Source organism: Cherax quadricarinatus, chromosome 5 (assembly GCF_038502225.1).
Source record: "Cherax quadricarinatus isolate ZL_2023a chromosome 5, ASM3850222v1, whole genome shotgun sequence".
Classification (NCBI taxonomy): domain Eukaryota; kingdom Metazoa; phylum Arthropoda; class Malacostraca; order Decapoda; family Parastacidae; genus Cherax; species Cherax quadricarinatus.
The window spans coordinates 73,658,994-73,686,348 of NC_091296.1; the positions used below are offsets into that span (position 1 = coordinate 73,658,994).

Genomic DNA, 27,355 nt, shown 5'->3' on the forward strand with positions numbered 1-27,355 from the left:
CCTTCCACACCATGCTCCGACTCTTCCAAAAAATCCTTCAGCATAGCCTCCAAAATCCCTTCCTGAGCTGAATCTGTAGTACCTAACGGTCTGTCTGACAGCGATATTCCCTCCCCCCCTCCGTTTCCACTGGTAGTGTAACACACGTCTCCAAAACCACCTCTGCTCTGTCGACCTCCTCACTCCATAGGCCTTTACCCCGGCTTTCCACTTCACCCGTCATAACGTCCACGGCTTCTAATTGCGAATCCTCAGAAGCTGTCTCTTGACGCCTAGGACCCTGTCTTCTGGGGCATTGTGCCACCATGTGCTCATAAGTAAGTCACATAAATGGCACGTCTTCCTCTGCCCCGCATAGTGTACAAAAACCTGTGTTCTATGGCTATGCAATGTGACATATGATGGTATCGGCCTCCTCAGGGTCATTTTCAGTGTGAAGGATCCTTCCGGCATCCCCTCGTAAGGGCCGTCCCTCCACATTCCCATGCTCGCCGAGTGTACAGTCCCATAACCACTGAACACATCTTGTAGGCTGTATGCTGTTGCCTCAAAAGGTACATTCCTTACCTTCACCCAAGTAAAATACTTAGACACATCATGCAAGCATACTTCCACTGACGAATTGATACTCATCTTCCTTTCTTGAAATTCGTCGACGATGGTAGAGTAGAAGTCAGCTCTCATGAACTTCACGAAGACCCTTGACATACCATTCAGTGCCACACCATACAGCTCTTCATTGGGGATGCCATAACAGTCCCTGATAATGCTTGGCAGGAGAACGTTCATCGTGGCGCTGCTTAAAGATCCTCTAACCAGCTCAATGCAGACAGTATTTATGCGCCGGTTCATTCGGTCCGCCATCTTGGTGCTAATGCTATGTTTTCCTCACCAGGTGGCATGTAAGAGAAACTGTAGAAGCGTCCTCTCTCCCCGCAGGTCGAGAGACGAAACTACTGAAAGAGTAAGTGTACATTACAGGTGGTGTGCTGCCAAGAAGATTCGGCGTCTCACTATATTCCACATTTCTGCCTTGTTTTAGCTGCTTCTGATGGAATTTTTCCAAGTACGGCAACCCACGACGTTTACTTATGTCTTGATCCGAATTGAGTCGTTACACACAATTTCGGCCTCGATGACGCTTGATTTCTTCAAACACTATGTACAATTAATGTTACTCCGCCATTTTTATTGCGTCTCTCTTACTACGCAGTTCCCTGCGATGCTGGTTCCCCCTTTCACTCGAAATTTCTCGAAGTCAAACCAACACCACATATTAATGAACATTTATTATATTATTTAATTTTATGCATTCTAAATTTAGGAAAATTATAAAAAAGTTTCACACCGTCATAATGTAGGAGGAGCAGCATCGATGTGGCTGCAGCTGGAACAGTTGTTGTCAAGTGGATGGACTGGAGGCTTCTGTTGTCTTCTTCAAATATTTTGCTTCATGACTACCATCCTCTTTCTCTAACCCGCAGCAGCTTACCACGGATGAATAAATTCACAGCGTGGAGAGGGGTTTGGATGTGCATGTAATGAAGGCAGCAGCTGTGTGGCAGATCCCCGCCATTACTCACAAGGATGACGTTCAGAGCGGCTCTACCATTCTCTTCTAATTACTACTTGATCCTCCCCACAGTATCACTAACTGTGCAGGAAGGGCAGCAGTTAGAGGCTATACTCAAGTTATCTGCACTTTTCACGAAGAAAACGGCCAAAATGTGTCTTAGTGATTTGTTTCTTACCCTTTATAATGATTGGTTAATGGGATTACTAGCCTATCACTACACGAGGGTTATTAAGGCTTCGCGTATCATTAGCACCATCACACAAGAATAATTTAATTCCTAAACCAGAGATTAAACTCAACTCTCAGCATACATATACGCTGAGAGAAATACAAGTGTACATACATCCTGTTCCTCCTTACTTGGTAGTTTTGTCACAGCGAATGAAATACGTGTTTGACCGGCACTGATGTACGAAACTGATGTGAGGAGACAACACTCTTACGAGAGGACTGCTTCTTGCCGGAGACCTCTGCTTCATGATTTCATGATTTTTACTTAAGATACTGATAGTACCTATTTAATATATATATATATATATATATATATATATATATATATATATATATATATATATATATATATATATATATATATATATATATATATATATATATATATATATATATATATATATATATATATATATATATATATATATATATATATATATATATATATATGTATATGTATATATGTATATAGGGCGGTACCACTTCTAGAACTGTCATAGGGACCCTCATCCTCAGAGAAAAGAATAAACTTGCTTCAGGGAAAACTCAAGGTTCTCCCTGAAGCTGTTTGAGAATTTTCTCCTACCACCCCCTATATTTAATTAATATATATTTTATTTAAAGACAAAATACATTGACAAAACATTCACAAAGATACGATAGAAAGTAAAACAACATAGGTAACTCAGAGCTACATCTCGAATACTTCGTCCAGCTCCCCGGCGGTGGGCCGCGTGCCCAGAATGCTGCAGGCATTTCCTCTCTGGATGGCAACACTGAGTCTCTGAAAGAGGTAGCTGGTCGCCCTGTGGTCCTTGGTTTCTATGATGAGCTTTTCACCCAGCTCTATTAGGAACTTTAGAGCACACTTGCCCCATGCTCCAAGGGTCTCCGACCCTATTGGGATGAAGTTATAGCAAGGGGGAAGGTCTTCATATTTGCGGATCTTCTGGGTCTCCCTGTGGCTGGCAGCTCAACCCCCTTCCACTATGGAGTATGGCAAGTGGGTGTCTGCCAATGTGGCGGCACATGTGTAGTCCCAGGCAATCTGCTTTCCATCCTTCCAAGGTAGCATAGTGGCTCCATCAGGACGCTTTTGACTTCCGTCAGACCTCTGCACTTGGGGTTCCCGTTGAGCTGGGCAACGGGCTGTGGCGAGGCTTCTCTTTATGATGTCATTGACCTCCTCATGCCTGGCATACTTCCCTTCTGCTGTGTGACACACGAGACCATGAAGTCCGAATTGATCAGCCGTCGCCCTGCCGCAAATACACCTATGTTCGGTGAGGATGGGGGCGGCTAGGCGAAGAGCAACACCAATCCGAATGGCCTGTGGGTCTAGTCGAGTGCCCAGGGAGGAATTGGGAACAGCTAACAGGAAATCTCCTGAGTGTGGTGCCTTCACTGCCAGGAGACGAGCTTTGTCCTTTCCTGAGTCGTTGGAGAGCATTGTGTTGGCGATTTTTTCCATGATCGGTTTGTCCCAGTGGGACTGTTTGTGTTTTTTGTGAGGAGCTGGTCTACTGGAGGAATCTGTAAGGGTGTCCCACCGAATCGCTGCTTCAGTAAACCTGGGGTCTTGGGCTCCTACCACGTCTCACAAGCGTTCGGGAACAATCTTCTTGACTAATGCACTGGAAACCTCAGGTGTGCGTCATATTCGTCGAGTGTTGGGTTGTCAAAAGAGGGTGCACACCTCAGGAAGTAAGTGAGTCTTGGAATAGTAAGGCACCTTGTGAGGAGATACAGAGCATCATGGGCATCAAGATTGCTTATTCTCTCCTCCATTCTCATCAGGACATTGAAGTGAGTCTTGGAATAGTAAGGCACCTTGTGAGTTGATACAGAGCATCATGGGCATCAAGATTGCTTATTCTCTCCTCCATTCTCATCAGGACATTCAATTTGTCCTTGAGGACTGTGTCGATGGCCTGGTGACCCAGCGGTGCTCCCAAGAGGGTACTGTTGGACGGAGTGGTAGTAGAGACTTCTGGGAGGATTCCACGCACAGCATTGATTATTTCCTGGTTCGCTGTGATGATTTCACACTTGGAGGGATTGAGGATGAGTCCCAAGTTTTCTCCCTGTGTTTTCACCAGTTGTAGGTCCCCTACCAGGGACTCTTCAGTACCTGCCAGAGTGCCATCATCTAGGTACCAGATGTTGAGCTCGCTGCATAGGCTGGAAGTTAGTTCTCTTACTGCCAAGCAGAAGAGAAGTGGAGCTAGTGGGTCACCCTGCTGAACACCTTCTGATGAGAGAATTTCATGTTCTCCAAACAAAAGAATTGAGGGTTTGCTGTAGCCGGCTGAAATGAAGGGAAAAAGACTGGGGAAGCGATCCCGAACAGCTGGCAAGACAGTATCTCTCTTTACCATATTAAAGGCATTTCTAAAATCAAGTTTGACTACGGTCTTGTCTTCTGGTAGGTCCCCGATGTAGGCCCTTGCCGTATGAGCTGCAGCTTCACTGCCTTGAGGGACCCCAAAGCCCAGTTAAGATAAGATAAGATTTCGTTCGGATTTTTAACCCCGGAGGGTTAGCCACCCAGGATAACCCAAGAAAGTCAGTGCGTCATCGAGGACTGTCTAACTTATTTCCATTGGGGTCCTTAATCTTGTCCCCCAGGATGCGACCCACACCAGTCGACTAACACCCAGGTACCTATTTGCTGCTAGGTGAATAGGACAACAGGTGTAAGGAAACGTGTCAAATGTTTCCACCCGCCGGGAATCGAACCCGGGCCCTCCGTGTGTGAAGCGGGAGCTTTAGCCACCAGACCACCGGATGTGGCTGGAGTAAACTGGCAGCTTCTAGGCGAATGTTTCTTACTGCTGCTTTGGCAACGAGACGGCGAAGAGTGTTTCCAACCGCAATGGGTCTGATTCCCCCATCCTTCTTCAACGCACACAGTGAGGCTCCAAAAAAGAAAGGTTTAATTTCTTCTGGGATTCGCCCAGCCAGGCAGTTGTTGACGAAAATTGTTAACTCGGTGAGAAGAAGTGATGCAGATGCACCGAGTACTGGATTTACCATCTCCTTGAGGTGCTGAGGTAGAATTCCCGTGTAACCTGCAGATCCTGCAGGAAATGACACAATCGCCTTATAGACTTCCGATTCAGGCAAAATTAATACATACATATATATATATATATATATATATATATATATATATATATATATATATATATATATATATATATATATATATATATATATATATATATATATATACATATATACATGTATGTGTGTGTGTGTATTTGAGCTTCTCTAACATAACAGTAGCGCTGGATTTCAATAGGCTATAACTAGAGTACGCTGTATAGCCCTTGTGGCTTAGCGCTTCTTTTTTATTATAATAATAATAATATAACTAGAGTATTATGGCCAAATTTACCGTAAACAGGTTTTTGATGTAGCAAATCAACTGCATGGAATATTTTTCTTTTAACTTTTGAAAAGTGTACGACCGGGGGGGGGGGGGCAGACCAAGGTAAACAAAGCAGTGTTAGCTGGGTCCGTGAAGCATTGTGTATATTAACTTATTTGACTCCACATTAGAACTAAATTTGATGATTAAGACACATGTGCAATAGCTAGGTATCTTTATTGTTGAAACGTTTTGCCTATACAGTAGGCTTCTTCAGTTAAATAAAGAGGCAGCAGGTGTAGTAGTGAAATGAAGGTAATAAGTTCATCAACCTTGGAGAAATAATATTTGAGGTGGTCAGTAGCTCAGCCTGGAGAAGAATTTAGCTACCATGTAGCTACCAAAGCAAGGGTACCATGTAGCTGATTTTTTTCCAGGCTGAGGTACTGACCTGCTGCCTCTATTGACTGAAGAAGTCTACTGTGGAGGCGAAACGTTTCATCAACAAAGATACCCAACTGTTGCACATGTGTCTTAATCAGCAACTTGTCGGTATTTTATACCATTTTCAACAGAACTAAACTTATCACTTTATCACCGTCGATGCATCATGCTGTGACATACAAAACCTGAACCTACGATGACGTCTTTAGTTATACACGTAACGAAAGGAGTCGAAGTTTCCTCGTGTAACCTTCAGTCTACAGAAAACACTGACGAATATCTCCCTCTTATATTTAATCCTTTACTGTAAAAATGAGTAAGTTAGATAAGTCTATGAATGTAAAACCACCCATGATGGACATACCCAGGATTGGCATTCATTTTACCACGGTAAGTGTTAGTATTTGACTTTATGTCTCGATCAGTCTTCTTTACACAAACATAAATCCTTCCTTTTAGAAACGGGGAGCAAACCGTAATTATTACATTGTATACCTGCAAATTAAGTACTGAACTGAAATGTAAATATAAACAAATTCGTGATGAATGTTTTTACCAAGGACTCGTGAAATTTTGTGCTTATCTAATTTTAAGATATACGGAGATTAGTTTCTTCCATTTATTTAAAGAATTTACCTGCATTTTGCCAGTGTAAAATTGTTCTAAACAATGTGTAATAGTCATGGACAAGCGCACACACACACACACACACACACACATATATATATATATATATATATATATATATATATATATATATATATATATATATATATATATATATATATATATATATATATATAAATATATATACATATATACATTATTTATATATATATATATATATATACATATATATATTTATATATATATATATATACATATACATATATATATATTTATGTATATATATATATATATATATATATATATATATATATATATATATATATACATATATATATATATATATATATATATATATATATATATATATATATATATATATATATATATATATATATATATATATATATATATATATATGTGTGTGTGTGTGTGTGTGTGTGTGTGTGTGTGTGTGTGTATTAACACCGGCTATCTACCACCTAGGCAGGGGGACCCAAAAAAGAAGAAACACTTTCACCATTCATTCTATCACTGTCTTGCCCGAGGCGCGCCGATACTACAGTTTAGATGCCCCTCCTAACTGCAAATATCCCCACCTCTCCGTCAGAGTACAGGCACTCGAGTCCGGCTAACCGGTTTTCCTAAATCCCTTCACAAATGTTAGCTTGTTCACACTCCAACAGTTTGTCAATTCCCAAAATCCATTTACTTCCACTCCTATCTATCACGCTCACACACGCATGCTGTAAATTTTTTATTACAAAACATTCGATTGACATATTAATTATTATAAAAACATGAAGGAAGAAACAGAGTTTGTAAAAAAATGTTAGGGTTGTTGTTAAGCTACTGATACTCAGTGATTATGTCAAAGAACACTAAATAAAACCGGAATTTTACAGGGGGCGTAGGATTATATCCAATATAATCATTAATGATTTGTCAATTGGTAGCTGAGAGTAATGTAACTGAATGGTGATAGGGAGGGGGTTTGCCTTGATGCTAATGATGGTCTCTTGATCCAAGAAATTGCAATACCCTCTCTTCGGATCAAACCTGGTCACCTCTAAGTCCTCAGGAGCTGTATAACACTTGCGGGCTTAGCGTTTCCCCATGAATAAAACATGCTATAGTTTGCCCCATATCACAGTGTATATGCACTCTACAGGACTTTAATCGATAATTAAGATATAACAAGGTTAACAACGTTGCACTGAAATTTTTTATCTTCATTAGAACCATCACTTAGTATGTTGAATTCTAAAAACAAAAACACAAGAATGAAGGAATACTGCAGTAGGTTCCTACTGGGTAAGCAGGTCCAGCTCACACCCACTCATGTACCCATCCAGCCTAATAAAAGAAAAATATAGCTACAAACAAGAAGAGACCAGCATCTAAGTGCCAATACAAGTGTGTAAATTGTATGTAGATCTAAGAAAATTTAATATCGATGACTTCGATTATTATAATCATGGGGAAACGTTAAACCCGTAGGGATTATATAGCGCCTGGTTAATGGGAGGCAATCAGGTTTGATCCAAGGAAGCTCCGACTCCTTGGATGGAGAACCTCTTTACAAGCATCAAGGCACCCCCTTCCTTTGAGAAGAGGCTCATTTGTAAACAAAAAATAAGCACAGAATACGCGGCATTTCTTGTAAACAATAATTATTTTGTTTATATATTAATCTTCTAAAGCAATATCAAAATGACTCTACTGAACAATGTTATTTATATTTTTTCTCTCTCGCAGAATCATAGTGAACTTATTCAGCAGCTGAAGGACACGTTTCGTTTCGGACACCGTCACCTGGACATCCCTATCTCAGGAGAAGTCTCCGATATAGTGCTGAAACAGCTACGAAGATTCTGTTCCAGCAACTGTTATAGTTTTAATCGCTTTTTTATAACTACTTCGGTAAGTTTTTGGGGTAAATTTTTGTAATGTAGGATTTGTAATGTGGCATTTGTGTGGCCGAGTGAACTAGTCACAATTGATTGTGACTAGACCTACCTGGAGTTCATTACCTTTGTAAATTGTGAGTTCATTACCTTTGTAAATTGAGTTCATTACCTTTGTAAATTGTGAGTTCATTACCTTTGTAAATTGTGAGTTCATTACCTCTGTAACTTGCTCAGCTATCAAAACTTTGGAGTCCAGTCCCTGGACCAATTATGTACTTCTGTAATCTTTTGACTACCGCCCACAGGATGGGTATGGGGTGCATAATAAACATAAACTAACGAGTGGACTAGAGCGCTGCCTGAGAATCTTGACCATTCTCAGCAGTAGTTTCGAATCCTGCTGACTGCGATCTTTCTTTGTATATACCCGCTCTTATATGTCAAGATATAAGTAGATATCTATAATAAATAATTCTAATCATATATAATTTTGAGAAGGAAGGGAGGAAGAGAAAGCATGCAAGAGAAAGGTGGGTTTGTTGTAGGTTATAAAGAATGTTTGTATCGTAAGGTGTATAGTTCGTTAATACTGCAACATGTTCAGCTATCAAAACTTTGTGGGCCAGTCCCTGGACCCATTATGTGCCTCTGTAATCGTTTGACTACATCCCACAGGATGGGTATGGGGTACCTAATGAAGATTTTATACTGAAAGGTGTACTAGGATAGAAGAATGTTTATATTTCCTCGAGCGCCTTGATGAGACTGAAACACATTATTATTATTATTATTATTATTATTATTATTGTACCTGTATTGTTGAAATTGCTACTAATTGTATTTAATGCTTTATGTTATGGGTTCATCGTTTAGTTATGATTTTAATAATAATAATAATTGTTTATGCGTTTATACATATATTGTTGCTGTATGCTTACGATAAACATTTCTTTCTATCGATTTTTAGATACCAGTGCCAGTAAGATTAGACGATGCTCTGAAACTTATTCACGATTTCTACGAGCGCTTAGACAAAACCCCGGTTGACGTCCTCTATTTGGAAAATCCTGTGGGACTTGAGGGTATGTTGATGATACATGTATTCTCATTCTCTCACATTTCATAAAAATGCAGATCATTTTACTAATAAGATACAGATTTTCAAGTATTAAAATATAGAACACTTTTCACAGGTAGCGACCCACTGACCATCTTCCAAAGCCTTAGATACGGCACTTATTGGGACGTGCTAGACGAGGGTGACATCTTCAGACGCGACGAGGATACCGGTACCTTATGTGTCATACCTGACATACTACAGAACCTGTGGGCCATCTGGGATTACCTTGCTAGATACGTTAGTAACTGCTGGAGTTTTGTTTAATGTCTGGAAGACCTTGTCTTAAGCCATGCCATGCTGTAAGCCATACTTATCGTAAGAGGTGACTAAAAGGCGGGGAACAAGAGGCTAGTAACCTCTTCTGTATAAATTACTAATTTTATAAAGAAAAGCCAGAGTTTTTCTTTTAAGGTCGCCCTGCCTTGGTGGGATACGGGTTAGTTAGTGGGAAGTACAATGCCTGAACTCTAAATGAGGGGTTTGGAATATTGGCAGTTTGGAGTGACATCTAAACTGTCATATCTGGGCTCCTCTGCAAAGACAGTGATTATGTGTAAATGATGGTGAAAGTGTTTTTTTTAGTCACCCTGCCTCGGTGGGAGACGGCCGTCTTGTTGAATATATATATATATATATATATATATATATATATATATATATATATATATATATATCTATATATATATATATATGGGTGTGTGTGTGTATGTGTGTGTGTGTGTGTGTGTGTGTGTGTGTGTGTGTGTGTGTGTGTGTGTGTGTGTATGTGTGTGTGTGTGTGTGTGTGTCGTACCGCATAGGTAAAACTGGTCAGTTAGCAAGAACTCATTAAAATTAAGTCCTAAAATTTTCTCTAATACGTTTAGAAATATATTTTTTCATTTATGTTTATGTTAATATATATATATATATATATATATATATATATATATATATATATATATATATATATATATATATATATATATATATATATATATATATATATATATATTATCTTAATAGTTCTTGGTCTTATTACTTTTCCTTTTATATCCATGGGGAAGTGGAATAAGAATCTTTCCTCCATAAGCCATGCGTGTTGTAAAAGTCAACTAAAATGCCGGGAACAATGGGCTAGTAACCCCTTTTCCTGTAAATATTACTAAAAAGAATAAGAAGAAGAAAATTGTCAAAGTGGGAAGTCTGAATGTGCGTGGATGTTGTGCAAATGATAAGAAAGAGATGATTGTGGATGTTATGAATGAGAAGAAGCTGGATGTCCTGGCTTTAAGTGAAACAAAGCTGAAGGGGGTGGGAGAGTTTCAATGGAGAGGAATAAATGGGATTAGGTTAGGGGTTTCAAATAGAGTTAGAGCTAAAGAAGGAGTAGCAATAATGTTGAAGGATAAGCTATGGCAGGAAAAGAGGGACTATAAATGTATTAATTCAAGGATTATGTGGAGTAAAATAAAGATTGGATGTGAAAAGTGGGTTATAATAAGTGTGTATGCACCTGGAGAAGAGAGAAGTGTAGAGGAGAGAGAGAGATTTTGGGAAATGTTGAGTGAATGCGTGGGGAGTTTTGAATCAAGTGTGAGAGAAATGGTGGTTGGGGATTTCAATGCTAAAGTGGGTAAAAATGTTATGGAGGGAGTAGTAGGTAAATTTGGGGTGCCAGGGGTAAATGTAAATGGGGAGACTTTAATTGAGCTATGTGTAGAAAGAGATTTGGTAATAAGTAATACATATTTTATGAAAAAGAGGATAAATAAATATATAAGGTATGATGTAGCACGTAATGAAAGTAGTTTATTAGATTATGTATTGGTGGATAAAAGGTTGATGGGTAGGCTCCAGGATGTACATGTTTATAGAGGGGCAACTGATATATCGGATCATTATTTAGTTGTAGCTACAGTTAGAGTAAGAGGTAGATGGGAAAAGAGGAAGGTGGCAACAACAAGTAAGAGGGAGGTGAAAGTGTATAAACTAAGGGAGGAGGAAGTTCGGGTGAGATATAAGCGACTATTGGCAGAAAGGTGGGCTAGTGCAAAGATGAGTAGTGGGGGGGTTGAAGAGGGTTGGAATAGTTTTAAAAATGCAGTATTAGAATGTGGGGCAGAAGTTTGTGGTTATAGGAGGGTGGGGACAGGAGGAAAGAGGAGTGATTGGTGGAATGATGAAGTAAAGGGTGTGATAGAAGAGAAAAAGGTAGCTTATGAGAGGTTTTTACAAACCAGAAGTGTTATAAGAAGAGCAGAGTATATGGAGAGTAAAAGAAAGGTAAAGAGAGTGGTGAGAGAGTGCAAAAGGAGAGCAGATGATAGAGTGGGAGAGGCACTGTCAAGAAATTTTAATGAAAATAAGAAAAAATTTTGGAGTGAGTTAAACAAGTTAAGAAAGCCTAGGGAAAGTATGGATTTGTCAGTTAAAAACAGAGTAGGGGAGTTAGTAGATGGGGAGATGGAGGTATTAGGTAGATGGCGAGAATATTTTGAGGAACTTTTAAATGTTAAGGAAGAAACAGGGGCAGTAATTTCATGCACTGGTCAGGGAGGTATACCATCTTTTAGGAGTGAAGAAGAGCAGAATGTAAGTGTGGGGGAGGTACGTGAGGCATTACGTAGAATGAAAGGGGGTAAAGCAGCTGGAACTGATGGGATCATGACAGAAATGTTAAAAGCAGGGGGGGATATAGTGTTGGAGTGGTTGGTACTTTTGTTTAATAAATGTATGAAAGAGGGGAAGGTACCTAGGGGTTGGCGGAGAGCATGTATAGTCCCTTTAAATAAAGGGAAAGGGGACAAAAGAGACTGTAAAAATTATAGAGGAATAAGTTTACTGAGTATACCAGGAAAAGTGTACGGTAGGGTTATAATTGAAAGAATTAAAGGTAAGACAGAATGTAGGATTGCGGATGAGCAAGGAGGTTTCAGAGTGGGTAGGGGATGTGTAGATCAAGTGTTTACATTGAAGCATGTATGTGAACAGTATTTAGATAAAGGTAGGGAAGTTTTTATTGCATTTATGGATTTAGAAAAGGCATATGATAGAGTGGATAGGGGAGCAATGTGGCAGATGTTGCAAGTATATGGAATAGGTGGTAAGTTATTAAATGCTGTAAAGAGTTTTTATGAGGATAGTGAGGCTCAGGTTAGGGTGTGTAGAAGAGAGGGAGACTACTTCCCGGTAAAAGTAGGTCTTAGACAGGGATGTGTAATGTCACCATGGTTGTTTAATATATTTATAGATGGGGTTGTAAAGGAAGTAAATGCTAGGGTGTTCGGGAGAGGGGTGGGATTAAATTTTGGGGAATCAAATTCAAAATGGGAATTGACACAGTTACTTTTTGCTGATGATACTGTGCTTATGGGAGATTCTAAAGAAAAATTGCAAAGGTTAGTGGATGAGTTTGGGAATGTGTGTAAAGGTAGAAAGTTGAAAGTGAACATAGAAAAGAGTAAGGTGATGAGGGTATCAAATGATTTAGATAAAGAAAAATTGGATATCAAATTGGGGAGGAGGAGTATGGAAGAAGTGAATGTTTTCAGATACTTGGGAGTTGACGTGTCGGTGGATGGATTTATGAAGGATGAGGTTAATCATAGAATTGATGAGGGAAAAAAGGTGAGTGGTGCGTTGAGGTATATGTGGAGTCAAAAAACGTTATCTATGGAGGCAAAGAAGGGAATGTATGAAAGTATAGTAGTACCAACACTCTTATATGGGTGTGAAGCTTGGGTGGTAAATGCAGCAGCGAGGAGACGGTTGGAGGCAGTGGAGATGTCCTGTTTAAGGGCAATGTGTGGTGTAAATATTATGCAGAAAATTCGGAGTGTGGAAATTAGGAAAAGGTGTGGAGTTAATAAAAGTATTAGTCAGAGAGCAGAAGAGGGGTTGTTGAGGTGGTTTGGTCATTTAGAGAGAATGGATCAGAGTAGAATGACATGGAAAGCATATAAATCTATAGGGGAAGGAAGGCGGGGTAGGGGTCGTCCTCGAAAGGGTTGGAGAGAGGGGGTAAAGGAGGTTTTGTGGGCAAGGGGCTTGGACTTCCAGCAAGCGTGCATGAGCGTGTTAGATTGGAGTGAATGGAGACGAATGGTACTTGGGACCTGACGATCTGTTGGAGTGTGAGCAGGGTAATATTTAGTGGAGGGATTCAGGGAAACCGGTTATTTTCATATAGTCGGACTTGAGTCCTGGAAATTGGAAGTACAATGCCTGCACTTTAAAGGAGGGGTTTGGGATATTGGCAGTTTGGAGGGATATGTTGTGTATCTTTATATGTGTATGCTTCTAAACTGTTGTATTCTGAGCACCTCTGCAAAAACAGTGATAATGTGTGAGTGTGGTGAAAGTGTTGAATGATGATGAAAGTATTTTCTTTTTGGGGATTTTATTTCTTTTTTGGGTCACCCTGCCTCAGGTGGGAGACGGCCGACTTGTTTAAATATATATATATATATATATATATATATATATATATATATATATATATATATATATATATATATATATATATATATATATATATGTCGTGCCGAATAGGCAGAACTTGCGATCTTGGCTTAAATAGCAACGCTCATTTCGCCATATAGGACAAGTGAAAATTTGTGTATGCAATAATTTCGCCAAAATCATTCTGAACCTAACGAAAAAAATATATTTCACTGTGTTTGGTTAGTATTAAATTACTGTAAACAAATCTAAAATATATTTAGTTGGGTTAGGATAAAATAAATTGCTCTTGTTATAATAAGGTTAGGTAAGTTTTCTAAAATTCTTTTGGTGCAAAATTAAAATTTTTAACATTAACATTAATGAAAAAAAATATATCTTTAAACGTATAAGAGAAAATTTTAGAAAGGACTTAATTTTAAATGAGTTCTTGATAATTGACCAGTTTTACATATTCGGCACGACATATATATATATATATATATATATATATATATATATATATATATATATATATATGTCGTGCCGAATATGTAAAACTGGTCAATTATCAAGAACTCATTTAAAATTAAGTCCTTTCTAAAATTTTCTCTTATACGTTTAAAGATATATTTTTTTTCATTAATGTTAATGTTAAAAATTTTAATTTTGCACCAAAAGAATTTTAGAAAACTTACCTAACCTTATTATAACAAGAGCAATTTATTTTATCCTAACCCAACTAAATATATTTTAGATTTGTTTACAGTAATTTAATACTAACCAAACACAGTGAAATATATTTTTTTCGTTAGGTTCAGAATGATTTTGGCGAAATTATTGCATACACAAATTTTCACTTGTCCTATATGGCGAAATGAGCGTTGCTATTTAAGCCAAGATCGCAAGTTCTGCCTATTCGGCACGACATATATATATATATATATATATATATATATATATATATATATATATATATATATATATATATATATATATATATATATATATATATATATATATATATATATATATATATATATATATATATATATATATATATATATATTTGCAGGAAGTGCTACTGTCACATCCTGTGATGTGACTAATTTTTTACCGGATGGACAAGAAAGCCAGCGGAAGCTTTTTTTTCTGACAAAAACCCAGGTGAAATTATCATACTTTCCTGATAACTCCTGAGGAAAGGGGAGAGGGGGTACTGGTGTAGGTATGGGATGTTGCATAAAGACCTTCATAACTTTTTCAGGTATATAACACCAGTTAGAGGCAAACGTAATGTTGGTCTAGGTATGCGGCATTAAATGGGGTGGTCCAGGTACGTGGAATTAAATAGGGACTTAAGTGAATCACTTGTAGATTTGTTCCGCATAGGGTATGTACACCAAGAGATGTATATATCTTTCCCTTTAGGAGGTACCTTGATGCTGCTGGAGGGCTCTTGAATTGGATCTATCCTCACTTTCCTTGGATCATACCTGATATTCTCCCATTTCTCAATCGTTGTATGACATGACCCGCAATGGGTTTAGTACTTCCTAAATATAATAATAATAATCAATATACATTTGCTGTTAAAGCGACACCTAAACTGTGGTATCTGCGCGCCTCTGGCAAGACAAGTCATATCTTACCTACGAGACTAAAAGTGTCAGTTTACCACCAGTATTGTGTGAATTATCTCCGTTATGATCTTAGGACATGAAAAATTGTTCACTCCTACAAAAGTAGTGTGACATATAATTTCTGACCAGGTGGAGCGGTTAAGGCAGGGAAAGGCCTGGGTCAAGTGAACATACTTTAATAAGCTGCGTGTTACAGTAACTCATCACAATGACTTCCATCGACATCAGCAGTAATCTTCCACTTGCTCTCCCTTGGAAGTCCTGGTATATAAACTGGCGTGTCCTGGTATATATACTGTATGATCTCTTACGGGTTTTGCAAGTGAAAGTATACTGCATGTATACTTTCACTTGCAGGTCCTGGAATACCAATCGTATGTATACTTACACTTATATGTCTTTGTATGTAAACTATTTATGCACTCATCCTTGCAGGTCCTGGGATGTAGACTGGCTCACAATCTTGGACTGAAAAACTTCTCACAACCTCAGATTGAGAAACTCCTGGAAGGTAGGGAAGCCTCCATTTTTTTTTTTTTTACAATTTATGTTGCTAATCTCCTTCAAGAGAGGGAGAGAGAGGTGCTTTGATACTGCTGAGGGCTTTTGATCAAAGGCAGCTTCAGTATTCACATGCTGTACGTCACTTGCTAAAAAATTTAGACCCTGTGGGCAAACAGCGAAGACTAGGTTATTGGTTAGCATTGTAAATTGACAAACGAAACGCCAAGCCGGTTGTTGGTCATTTAGCGCAATCTGGCGGAGGCTCGATCCTCCGTCTCCTAATCCCACAATAAAGCTGCTACCTCATATGTTCCTGTTCCACTAAGAGAGACTTTATATCTTTGTGTATCAGTTCCAGGGCACACTACAGCCTTTCTGTAAATTTTGGTCTCAGTCAAAACCGGCTCTCCTCTTTTTTTTAAATTCTTATGAGATATCAGGTACCTTTTTGAGATATCAAGTGCTTCTTTATAAATTAGGTACCTTTTTGAGATATCAAGTGCTTCTTTATAAATTAGGTACCTTTATAAAAATCAGGTGCTTTTTTAGAAATCAGATCTTTTTAGAAATCAAGTATCTTTTATAGAAATCAGGCCTTATTTTAGAAATCAAATGCCATTTTTTATAACTCACCTACTTTTTAGGAATATGGAACCTTTTCTTAGGAATCAGATTCCCGTTTATAACTCCATGGAGAAGTGGAACAGAATTCTTCCTCCGAAAGCCATGCGTGTCGTAAGAGGCGACTAAAATGCCGAGAGCAAGGGGGCTAGTAACCCCTTCTCCTGTATAAATTACTAAATTTAACAAGAGAAACTTTCGTTTTTCTCTTTAGGTCACCCTGCATCTGTGGGAGACGGCCGGGTCGTTGAAAAAAAAAACAATTCCCGTTTATTAATCAGAAGAATATTTTAGACATGCTATATTTAAATAAAACACATTTTAGAGATGGGCCTTTCCTTTAGAGGTCATGTGCCATTTTCTTTAGGAATCGGGTTCCGTTTTCAGAAACCAGAGAACTTTCACGGCGCGCATAACGGAGATAAAACACCTCAATTACTGGGAGCGCTTGAGGTTTCTAAACCTCTATTCCCTGGAACGCAGGAGGGAGAGATACATGATTATATACACCTGGAAAATCCTAGAGGGACTAGTACCGAACTTGCACACGAAAATCACTCACTACGAAAGCAAAAGACTTGGCAGACGATGCACCATCCCCCCAATGAAAAGCAGGGGTGTCACTAGCACGTTAAGAGACCATACAATAAGTGTCAGGGGCCCGAGACTGTTCAACTGCCTCCCAGCACACATAAGGGGGATTACCAACAGACCCCTGGCAGTCTTCAAGCTGGCACTGGACAAGCACCTAAAGTCAGTTCCTGATCAGCCGGGCTGTGGCTCGTACGTTGGTTTGCGTGCAGCCAGCAGCAACAGCCTGGTTGATCAAGCGCTGATCCACCAGGAGGCCTGGTCACAGACCGGGCCGCGGGGGCGTTGACCCCCGAAACTCTCTCCAGGTAAACTCCAGGTAAACGTAACTAATTTGAATAACAGATACTCATTTTAGAAATATTTCCCTTTTTATAAGTTACGTGCCCCTTTTTTAAGGATAAGGTGCTGTTTGTCTAATCAAGTGCTTTTGTAAAGTATCCTATGTCATTTCAGAGGCAACTGTGCACCCACGGGTGTTGCAGGTGGAGGTGAACCTGTATAGCATGAAGGAGGAGCTTCGTAGCATGTGTCAGGAGAATAACATTGCTGTGTGTGCCATACACCCCTTTGGTAATCCCTTTTATGTGCCAAGGTGAGGTATACATCCCTTGGGTAATCCCCCTTATGGGCCCACATGAATCAGTGCACGGAGGTGGGAGGTCTTAGGGTACTCACTGTGGTGTTAGGGTACTCACTGTGGTGTTTCTGGTGTTGACAAAGGAGGTGGGAAATGTTAGCGTGTGTGGTGTTCCTGATGTTCGGGAAATAAATGTGTTGGAAAGGTTGATGTGTTTGGGAGGTAAATGTGTTAGGTAGGTAAAGGTATTTTGTTATGAATATGCTATTACAGAACCAGTGCGACTACTGGAAGTACTGATAATAATAATAATAATAATAATAATCAGCATCATCACACTTGATAAAGTCGTATAAAAAGTTTCCCGGCAAGCAGCGTGTGGATTTCACTACTTGTCGGCTTAGGCCATCGTTCATCTGCTATCATCTATATCATTATTATCAACCTGATGTGCTGGTATTTCAGGACAGGTAAACCTGCCCTTATACACAACCCTCTGGTGAACAGGATGGCTGACGTGATGGATATTGATGCTAAGATAGTGCTGCTGTGTCACCTGTATCAGGCACAGATCCCCTTCGTCTTGGACAACGATATGATGATTGGCATCGGTTGGATGTTCCAGGTACTGGGGAAGGCTCTAGGAGGACGCTTCCCATTTTTTGTTAAAGACAGTTTCAACAGTAATGATATAAATCAAAGGGGACAAAAATCAGTAATGCATATATATATATATATATATATATATATATATATATATATATATATATATATATATATATATATATATATATATATATATATATATATATATATATATATATATATATATAAGAAAAATATAGGGAAGTACCACCTCTATAGCTGGAATGGGGACCCTCATCCTCAGAGAACACAATAAACGTACCTCAGGGAAAACTCAATGGTTCTCCCCGGAGCTGTTTGAATATATATATATATATATATATATATATATATATATATATATATATATATATATATATATATATATATATATATATATATATATATATATATCTATGTAGTAGGTTGGTAGACAGCAACCACCCAGGGAGGTACTACCGTCCTGCCAAGTGAGTGTAAAACGAAAACCTGTAGTTGTTTTACATGATGGTAAGATTGCTGGTGTCCTTTTTTCTGTCTCATAAACATGCAAGATTTCAGGTACGTCTTGCTACTTCTACTTACACTTAGGTCACACTACACATACATGTACAAGCATATATATACACACCCCTCTGGGTATTCTTCTATTTTCTTTCTAATTCTTGTTCTTGTTTATTGCCTCTTATCTCCATGGGGAAGTGGAACAGAATTCTATCTCCGTAAGCCATGCGTGTTGTAAGAGGCAATTAAAATGCCGGGAGCAAGGGGCTAGTAACCCCTTCTCCCGTATAAATTACTAAATTTAAAAGAGAAACTTTCGTTTTTCTTTTTGGGCCGCCCTGCCTTGGTGGGATACGGCCGGTGTGTTGAAAGAAAGAAAGATATATATATATATATATATATATATATATATATATATATATATATATATATATATATATATATATATATGCCTGCTGTATTTTGGGCACACCCCAGCTCTGAGGAGCTGGATGAGATTTTCGCCTTATAATTGGTGATACACACGTAACAACATGTACCGTATATGCCACCTTTATATCAACAATGTATCTCTTAAATCTTCTGTACCATATTATGTAATAAAATATTCCTATTTGTTTGTTGAAATATATATATATATATATATATATATATATATATATATATATATATATATATATATGTCGTGCCGAATATGTAAAACTGGTCAATTAGTAAGAACTCATTTAAAATTAAGTCCTTTCGGAAATTTTCTCTTATACGTTTAAAGATATATTTTTTTCATTAATGTTAATGCAGAAATTTTTAATTTTGCACCAAAAGAATCTTAGAAAACTTACCTAACCTTATTATAACAAGAGCAATTTATTTTAGCCTAACCCAACTAAATATATTTTAAATACGTTTACAATAATTTAGTACTAAACAAACACAATCAAATATATTTTTTTTCATTAGGTTCAGAATGATTTTGGCGAAATTATTGCATACACAAATTTTCACTTGTCCTATATGGCAAGATGAGCGTTGCTATTTAAGCCAAGATCGCAAGTTCTGCCTATTTGGCACGACATATATATATATATATATATATATATATATATATATATATATATATATATATATATATATATATATATATATATATATATATATATATATATATATATATATATATATATATATATATATATATATATCGTGCCGAATATGTAAAACTGGTCAATTAGCAAGAACTCATTTAAAATTAAGTCCTTTCTAAAATTTTCTCTTATACGTTAAAAGATATATTTTTTTCATTAATGTTGATGTAAAAATTTTTAATTTTGCACCAAAAGGAACTTAGAAAACTTACCTAACCTTATTATAACAAAAACAATTTATTTTAGCCTAACCCAACTAAATATATTGTTGAATTGTTTACAATAATTTAATACTAAACAAACACAGTGAAATATATTTTTTTCGTTAGGTTCAGAATGATTTTGGCGAAATTACTGCATACACAAATTTTCACTTGTCCTATATGGTAAGATGAGCGTTGCTATTTAAGCCAAGATCGCAAGTTCTGCCTATTCTGCACGACATATATATATATATATATATATATATATATATATATATATATATATATATATATATATATATATATATATATATATATATATATATATATATATATATATATATATATATATATATATATATATATATATATATATATATATATATATATATATATATATATATATATATATGTCGTACCGAATATGCAAAACTGGTCAATTAGCAAGAACTCATTTAAAATTAAGTCATTTCTGAAATTTTCTCTTATACGTTTAATGATATATTTTTTTTCATTAATGTTAATGTAGAAATTTTTAATTTTGCACCAAAAGAATCTTAGAAAACTTACCTAACCTCATTATAACAAGAGCAATTTATTTTAGCCTAACCCAACTAAATATATTTTAAATACGTTTACAATAATTTAGCACTAAACAAACACAATCAAATATATTTTTTTCGTTAGGTTCAGAATGATTTTGGCGAAATTATTGCATACACAAATTTTCGCTTGTCCTATATGGCAAGATAAGCGTTGCTATTTAAGCCAAGATCGCAAGTTCTGCCTATTCGGCACGACATATATATATATATATATATATATATATATATATATATATATATATATATATATATATATATATATATATATATATATATATATATATATATATATATATATATATATATATTCAACAAGTCGGCCGTCTCCCACCTAGGCAGGGTTACCCAAAACGAAAATCCTTTCATCATCATTCCACACTTTCACCTCACTCATATATAATCACTGTTTTTGCAGAGGCGCCCAGATACAACGGTTTAGAAACATATATAAAGATACAATATAAAAAGTGACCTGAAATAATTACAATATCAGGGCCCCAATTATATATATACCGTCCTGTTACACATCCCACTAAACTGCCAATATCCCAAAACCCTCCTCTAAACTGCAGGCATTGTACTTCCCATTTACAGTACTCAAGTCCGGCTATATAAAAATAACCGGTTTCCCTGAATCCCTTCACTAAATATTACCCTGCTTACACTCCAACAGCTCGTCAAGTCCCATAAACCATTCGTTTCCATTCACTCCTATCGAACACGCTCACACATACTTCCTGGAAGTCCAAGCCCTTCGCCCACAAAACCTCCTTTACCCCTTCCAACCTTTTCGAGGACGACCCCTCTCCCCGCCTTCCTTCTCTTACAGATTTATACGTTATCCAAGTCATTCTACTTTGATCCATTCTCTCTAAATGACCAAACCACCTCAACAACCCCCCCTTCAGCCCTCTGACTAATATTTTTATTAACTCCACACCTCCTAATTTCCACACTCTCAAATTGCATAATATTTACACCACACATTGTCCTTAGACAATACATCTCCATTGCCTCCAGCCGCCTTCTCGCTACAGCATTTGCAACCCAAGCTTCACACCCATATAAGAGTGTTGGTACCACTATACTTTAGTACATTCCCTACTTTGTCTCTACAGATACCTCAGTGCACCACTCACCTTTTTTCCTCCATCAATTCTATGGTTAACCTCGTCCTTCATAAACCCATCCGCTGACAAGTCAACTCCCAAATATCTGAAAACATTCACTTCTTCCATATTCCCTCTCTCCAATGTGATATCCAATTTTTCTTTATCTAAATCGTTTGATACCCTCATCACCTTACTCTTATCTATGTTCACTTTCAATTTTCTACCTTTACGCACCTTCCCAAACTCGTTTACTAACCTTTGCAACTTTTCTTTAGAATCTCCCAAAAGCACAGTATCATCAGCAAAAAGCAACTGTGTCAACTTCCATTTTGTATTTGGTTCCCCATATTGTAATCCCACCCTTCTCTCCAACACCTTAGCATCTACTTCTTTTACAACCCCATTTATAAATATATTAAACAACCATGGTGACATTACACATCCCTGTCTAAGACCTACTTTTACCGGGAAGTATTCTCCCTCTCTTCTACACACCCTAACCTGAGCCTCACTATCCTCATAAAAACTCTTAACAGCATTTAGTAACTTACCACCTATTCCATATACTTGCAACATCTGCCACATTGCTCCCCTGTCCACTCTATCATATGCCTTTTCTAAATCCATAAATGCAATGAAAACTTCCCTACCTTTATCTAAATACTGTTCACATATATGCTTCAATATAAACGCTTGATCTACACATCCACTACCCACTGTAAGGCCTCCTTGTTCATCTGCAATCCTGCTCTCTGTCTTACCTCTAATTCTTTCAATAATAACCCTACCGTGCACTTTACCTGGTATATTCAGTAAACTTATTCCTCTATAATTTTTACAATATTTTTTTTTTTCACAGGGTTTGACAAGGTTAAGGATCCCTAGTTTTATTGACAAACTATTTACAGGTTAAGGATTCCTAACTTTATTGACAAGCTAAGAGCTGCTACCTACATCAGCTCATTTGAAAGCATTTTTATTGTTATGAGACATACAAGTAGGGAACAGGATGAAGTTGGAGCCATCTGTGGGCCAGCATTTTCATTTGATCAACTGACGTTATCTCGTTGACATCATTATGCTGTACGAATGTGTTCCATACTCGAGTCATCCTGGGTATATATGATCTCAGATGGAGTGATGTTCTGGAGAAGGGTACAGCCAGAGTGAAGTTGCTGCTTTCTGCCCGTCTTATGGCATAAAAGCTTGTTTCACGCTGGCGTCGAAGTGGATCCAAGTGTGGTACTTTGACAATATTGGCCTTGTGCATAACAGTAAGGCCACCCACATCCCTCCTGTGTTGAAGGCTCTGCTGAAATGACAGATCTATCCTGGATGGGTCCAGGCGAGAGATGAGACGTCTTGCTCTGTTCTCCACTCTGTCAAGCAGTCGCAGATGAGAGAGGGGGGGGGGGCAGGCAAACCAAGAAAGTGGAGCATACTCAAGTTTTTTTTTTGTCTCCCTTCCCTTCCCTTCCCTTCCCTTCCCTTCCTTTTATATAAAGGAACTATGCAAGCTCTCTGCCAATCCCTAGGTACCTTCCCCTCTTTCATACATTTATTAAACAAAACCAACCACTCCAACCCTATATCTCCCCCTGGTTTTAACCATTTCTGTCATGATCCCGTCAGTTCCAACTGCTTTACCCCCTTTCAGTCTACGTAATGGCTCGCGTACCTTCCCCACACTCACATCCTGCTGCTCTTCTTCACTCCTAAAAAAGATGTTATACATCCCTTCCCACTGCAGGAAATTACTGCCTCCCTTTCTTAAACAACATTGAAAAGTTCCTCAAAATATTCCCGCCATCTGCCCAATACCTCCAGCTCATCTAATTCCCCTACTCTGTTTTTAAATGACAAATCCAGTCGTTCCCTCGACTTTCTTAACTTATCTCCAAAAAATTTTCTTATTTTCAGCAAAATTTTTGGACAGTACCTCTCCCACTCTGTCATTTGTTCTCCTTTTGCATTTTCTCACCGCTCTCTTCACCTTTCTTTTATTCTCCATATACTCTGCCGACTTGTTAATATATATATATATATATATATATATATATATATATATATATATATATATATATATATATATATATATATATATATATATATATATATATATACATCACGCACCCAGCAGAGCTAGGTGTTGTACCGTAATCCGAGGACATACGATAGTGTGGGTGCCTCAGAGCTAATTTCATTTACTCCTCGTTTGGTGTACTAACCTCCACAAGCAGTATATATTATATTTTGACACGATCCTTAAAGGATACGATAAAAAAATGGAGATTTTAGCACTAACATCAGGGAGAACGAGAGGTCACAACTACAACCGAAAAAAAGGGTACTAAAAAAAATAAGACGCCAAAAAAAATGTCATCAGAGAGTATCAGATTGGTGGAATACTCTAAGCAGGCAGTGTCTGTGTTCCATTACTATATTCATGGGCAAGTGTTAAATCCGTATTTTGTAGAATTGGGTGGTCCTGTGGGTTAGAGCGTCGTGTGATTTTAGCTCACTATGAGGCGGACCAAAATAACACGTGTCCGAGATCTCGGCTAGTCGCAGTGTTGTTATTGACTAAATACCACTCGTTTGTGGTTACAGTACGATATATACTGTATGTGAAGGCTGGAACACCAAACGGGGAGTAGGATGAAATTAGCTCTGAGGCACCCACACCACCGTATGTCTTCGGATCACGGTAGAACACCTAACTCTGCTGGGTACGTGATCTTTGTAGGATTGGTTGGTCCTGTGGGTTAGAGCATCGTGTGATTTTCGCTCACCATGAGGCGGGCCAAAACAACACAGGTTCGAGCCCTCGGCTAGTCGCAGTGTTGTTATTGATTAAATACCACTCGTTCGTGGTACATATATATATATATATATATATATATATATATATATATATATATATATATATATATACATACATACAGTATATAGCTGTGTTTTTTGTGATGTGCTATACGTATTTTCTCTTTTTAGCAAATACAAAATATTAAGTTGACCGAGTGCAGGATGAAAAGGCTGTGTAGAATAAATAATCTGAACCCACGACCCATCGGCAGGAGGAAGTTACTTGCATCCGTTACCGATGAACCAGAGTAAGTTGCTGATTTATGTATGAAGCCTACGGATTTAACACTTACCCATGAATTTAGTAATGGAACACAGACACTGCCTGCTAGAGTATTCCACCAGTCTGGTACTCTCTGATGACAATTTTCTGGCGTCTTATTTTTTGGTACCCTTTTTTCGGCTGCAGTTGTGACCTCTCGTTCTCCCTGATGTTAATGCTAAAATCTCCTCCATTTTTTCTTTATCGTATCCTTTTATGATCGTGTCTCCTCGTCCCTCTGAAGTGACTGATAATTGGGTAGAGTGAATATCTTAACCACGACGTTTCATTCACACAGTGATCTTTATTACATCTACTGTCTTGATAAGCTTACGTTTCGGTTAATGCAGATATCCACTGACTGCGATTGTGGTTTAATCCACATTGTGGGTGATTACATACCATTACAGTCCTTCATGTTTATATTAATTTTCACTTCATCTAAATTTAACTCCTATGTCTTTGTGTCAGTTGAATGTGTTCGTTTGTGGATATGTGTACATAAGTTTGTGTGTGCATGTATGTGTATGAATATGTATGTGTGTTTTTTCAGTCAAATGTATTGACAGTACATACATAACGTAGAGAGCAGGTTCATTTGGAAAATAAGAAACTATCCTTATCTCTCCCTCAGGATACAAAAGGACTCACTGTGGCCCTTCTGCTTCTTCAAGACAAAGACAAACTCGCCCCCTCCGCCGTCGGCAGAAGATGAAAAGAAGAGAATAGATTCCATCCTGCGCAGGCTAAGTGAATACTCAACATTCTCAAGGGATAAAGAAGAAAAAAACATGACTGACGCGCAACCCGAGGGCTGTGATTCCATCCACAACACCTTGATGCTTCTCTCTAAATTTCAGTTTCCAGAGCATTTGGATACTCCTGTAATCAGAATCAGGAATTATCGAAGAGAGAAAAAGGCAACTGATTCAAAGCCCCGAAAACGTAAAAAAATAAAAAAATGCTACCGACATCGATGGAGTTCTTAGAAATTTACAAGCAAAATAAACTAAAAACTTTAAAAGAATGATATATTTTTTTCTTAATGTAACCAAATATTGATTAATCAGTACTATGGATATCAAATTTATGATCAGTGTGGCTAGCAATAGGCATCAGCATTTGCCAGTACTCTAGATATATCACGGGTATCGAGTATACTTAATACTAGTCCTCAGTATTCGTCAATACTCCGGATATATCACGTGTAGGAAGTGTGGTTAGTACCAGGCTTCAGTGTTACACAAAGTTGATGCTATTTATTTTGTACTTGATTGTGAGTTATTCTGTATTAACTGCTGACGTTTTACTGTTCATGTGTTTAAGAGACATATATTTTATCTTACAATATCGTGTTTCATCTGAAAAGATTTTTCATCTCTTAAGTTATTACGTTACAGTTGAGTCCTTGTAACATATTAGTTGTTTTCGTTTCTTTTATTCATATAGTCATGTAGAAAGGATAGAGCAAAATAGGATGACTTGGAGGGTGTATAAATCTGTAGTGGAAGGAAGCGTCCTAAGAAAAGACGGAGGAAGGGGGATAAAGGAGGTTTTGTGGTGTGCAAGGGGCTTGGACATACAGCAGGCATGTGTGAGCCTGTTATATAGGAGTGAGTGGAGACGAATGGTTTTTGAAACCTGACGAACTGTTGGAGTGTGAGCAGGGTAATATTTAGTGAAGGGATTCAGGGAAACCGGTTATTTTTATATAGCCGGACTTGAGTCCTGGAAATGGGAAGTACAATGCCTGCACTCTAAAGGAGGGGTTTGGGATATTAGCAGTTTGGAGGGATATGTTGTGTATCTTTATACGTATATGCTTCTAAACTGTTGTGTTCTGAGCACCTCTGCAAAAACAGTGGTTATGTGTGAGTGAGGTGAAAGTGTTGAATGATGATGAAAGTATTTTCTTTTTGGGGATTTTCTTTCTTTTTGGGTTACCCTGCCTCGGTGGGAGACGGCCGACTTGTTAATATATATATATATATATATATATATATATATATATATATATATATATATATATATATATATATATATATATATATATATATATATATATATATATATATATATATATATATATTACGTAATGTGGATATGTGTGGGGTAGCCTTTACAGTTATATAGTCAGGATTTGAATACATTCTAAATCGATATTTTTAGAAATAAACGTTTATTACATTTGTATATTTCCTTTTTTTCTCCTCGAGTCCTACATAGTGACCTAATTCTCGGTATTACACATTTATATCACTAATAATAATAGTAATAATGTTTTAGCGAAAACCTTAATTGCATGACAGACTGAGACTGCTGTATGTGGCCCACTGTTGTATGTTACGCTGTTACATGAACTAGTAATTGCGTATTTGTAATTGCTTATTCGTAGC

General features: G+C 37.6%; 1 protein-coding gene across 2 annotated transcripts; it reads left to right on the forward strand.

The window, feature by feature from the left end:
* Positions 1-5,327: 5,327 nt before the first annotated feature.
* LOC128684745 (aldo/keto reductase slr0942-like) lies at positions 5,328-27,091 on the forward strand. Of its 2 annotated transcripts, none has more exons than XM_070105037.1 (10): positions 5,328-5,495; positions 5,756-6,014; positions 8,010-8,174; positions 9,129-9,243; positions 9,355-9,518; positions 15,782-15,857; positions 17,519-17,657; positions 18,108-18,267; positions 24,827-24,945; positions 25,594-27,091. In XM_070105037.1, exons 2-10 carry the CDS (start codon positions 5,937-5,939, stop codon positions 25,946-25,948), a joined length of 1,371 nt encoding a protein of 456 aa, XP_069961138.1. In that variant the 5' UTR covers positions 5,328-5,495; positions 5,756-5,936; the 3' UTR covers positions 25,949-27,091. The 2 variants fall into 2 exon arrangements, with proteins under 2 accessions (XP_069961138.1, XP_069961142.1); XM_070105041.1 differs by having other exon boundaries at positions 5,333-5,397.
* Positions 27,092-27,355: the final 264 nt, after the last annotated feature.

Excerpts from the sequence above, each read along its gene's own strand:
- LOC128684745 (XM_070105037.1), top strand. The coding sequence starts at position 5,937 with ATGAGTAAGTTAGATAAGTCTATGAATGTAAAACCACCCATGATGGAC. Across the intron at positions 6,015-8,009 it reads TTGGCATTCATTTTACCACG|AATCATAGTGAACTTATTCA; the intron begins GTAAGTGTTAGT and ends TCTCTCTCGCAG. Across the intron at positions 24,946-25,593 it reads TCCGTTACCGATGAACCAGA|GATACAAAAGGACTCACTGT; the intron begins GTAAGTTGCTGA and ends TCTCTCCCTCAG.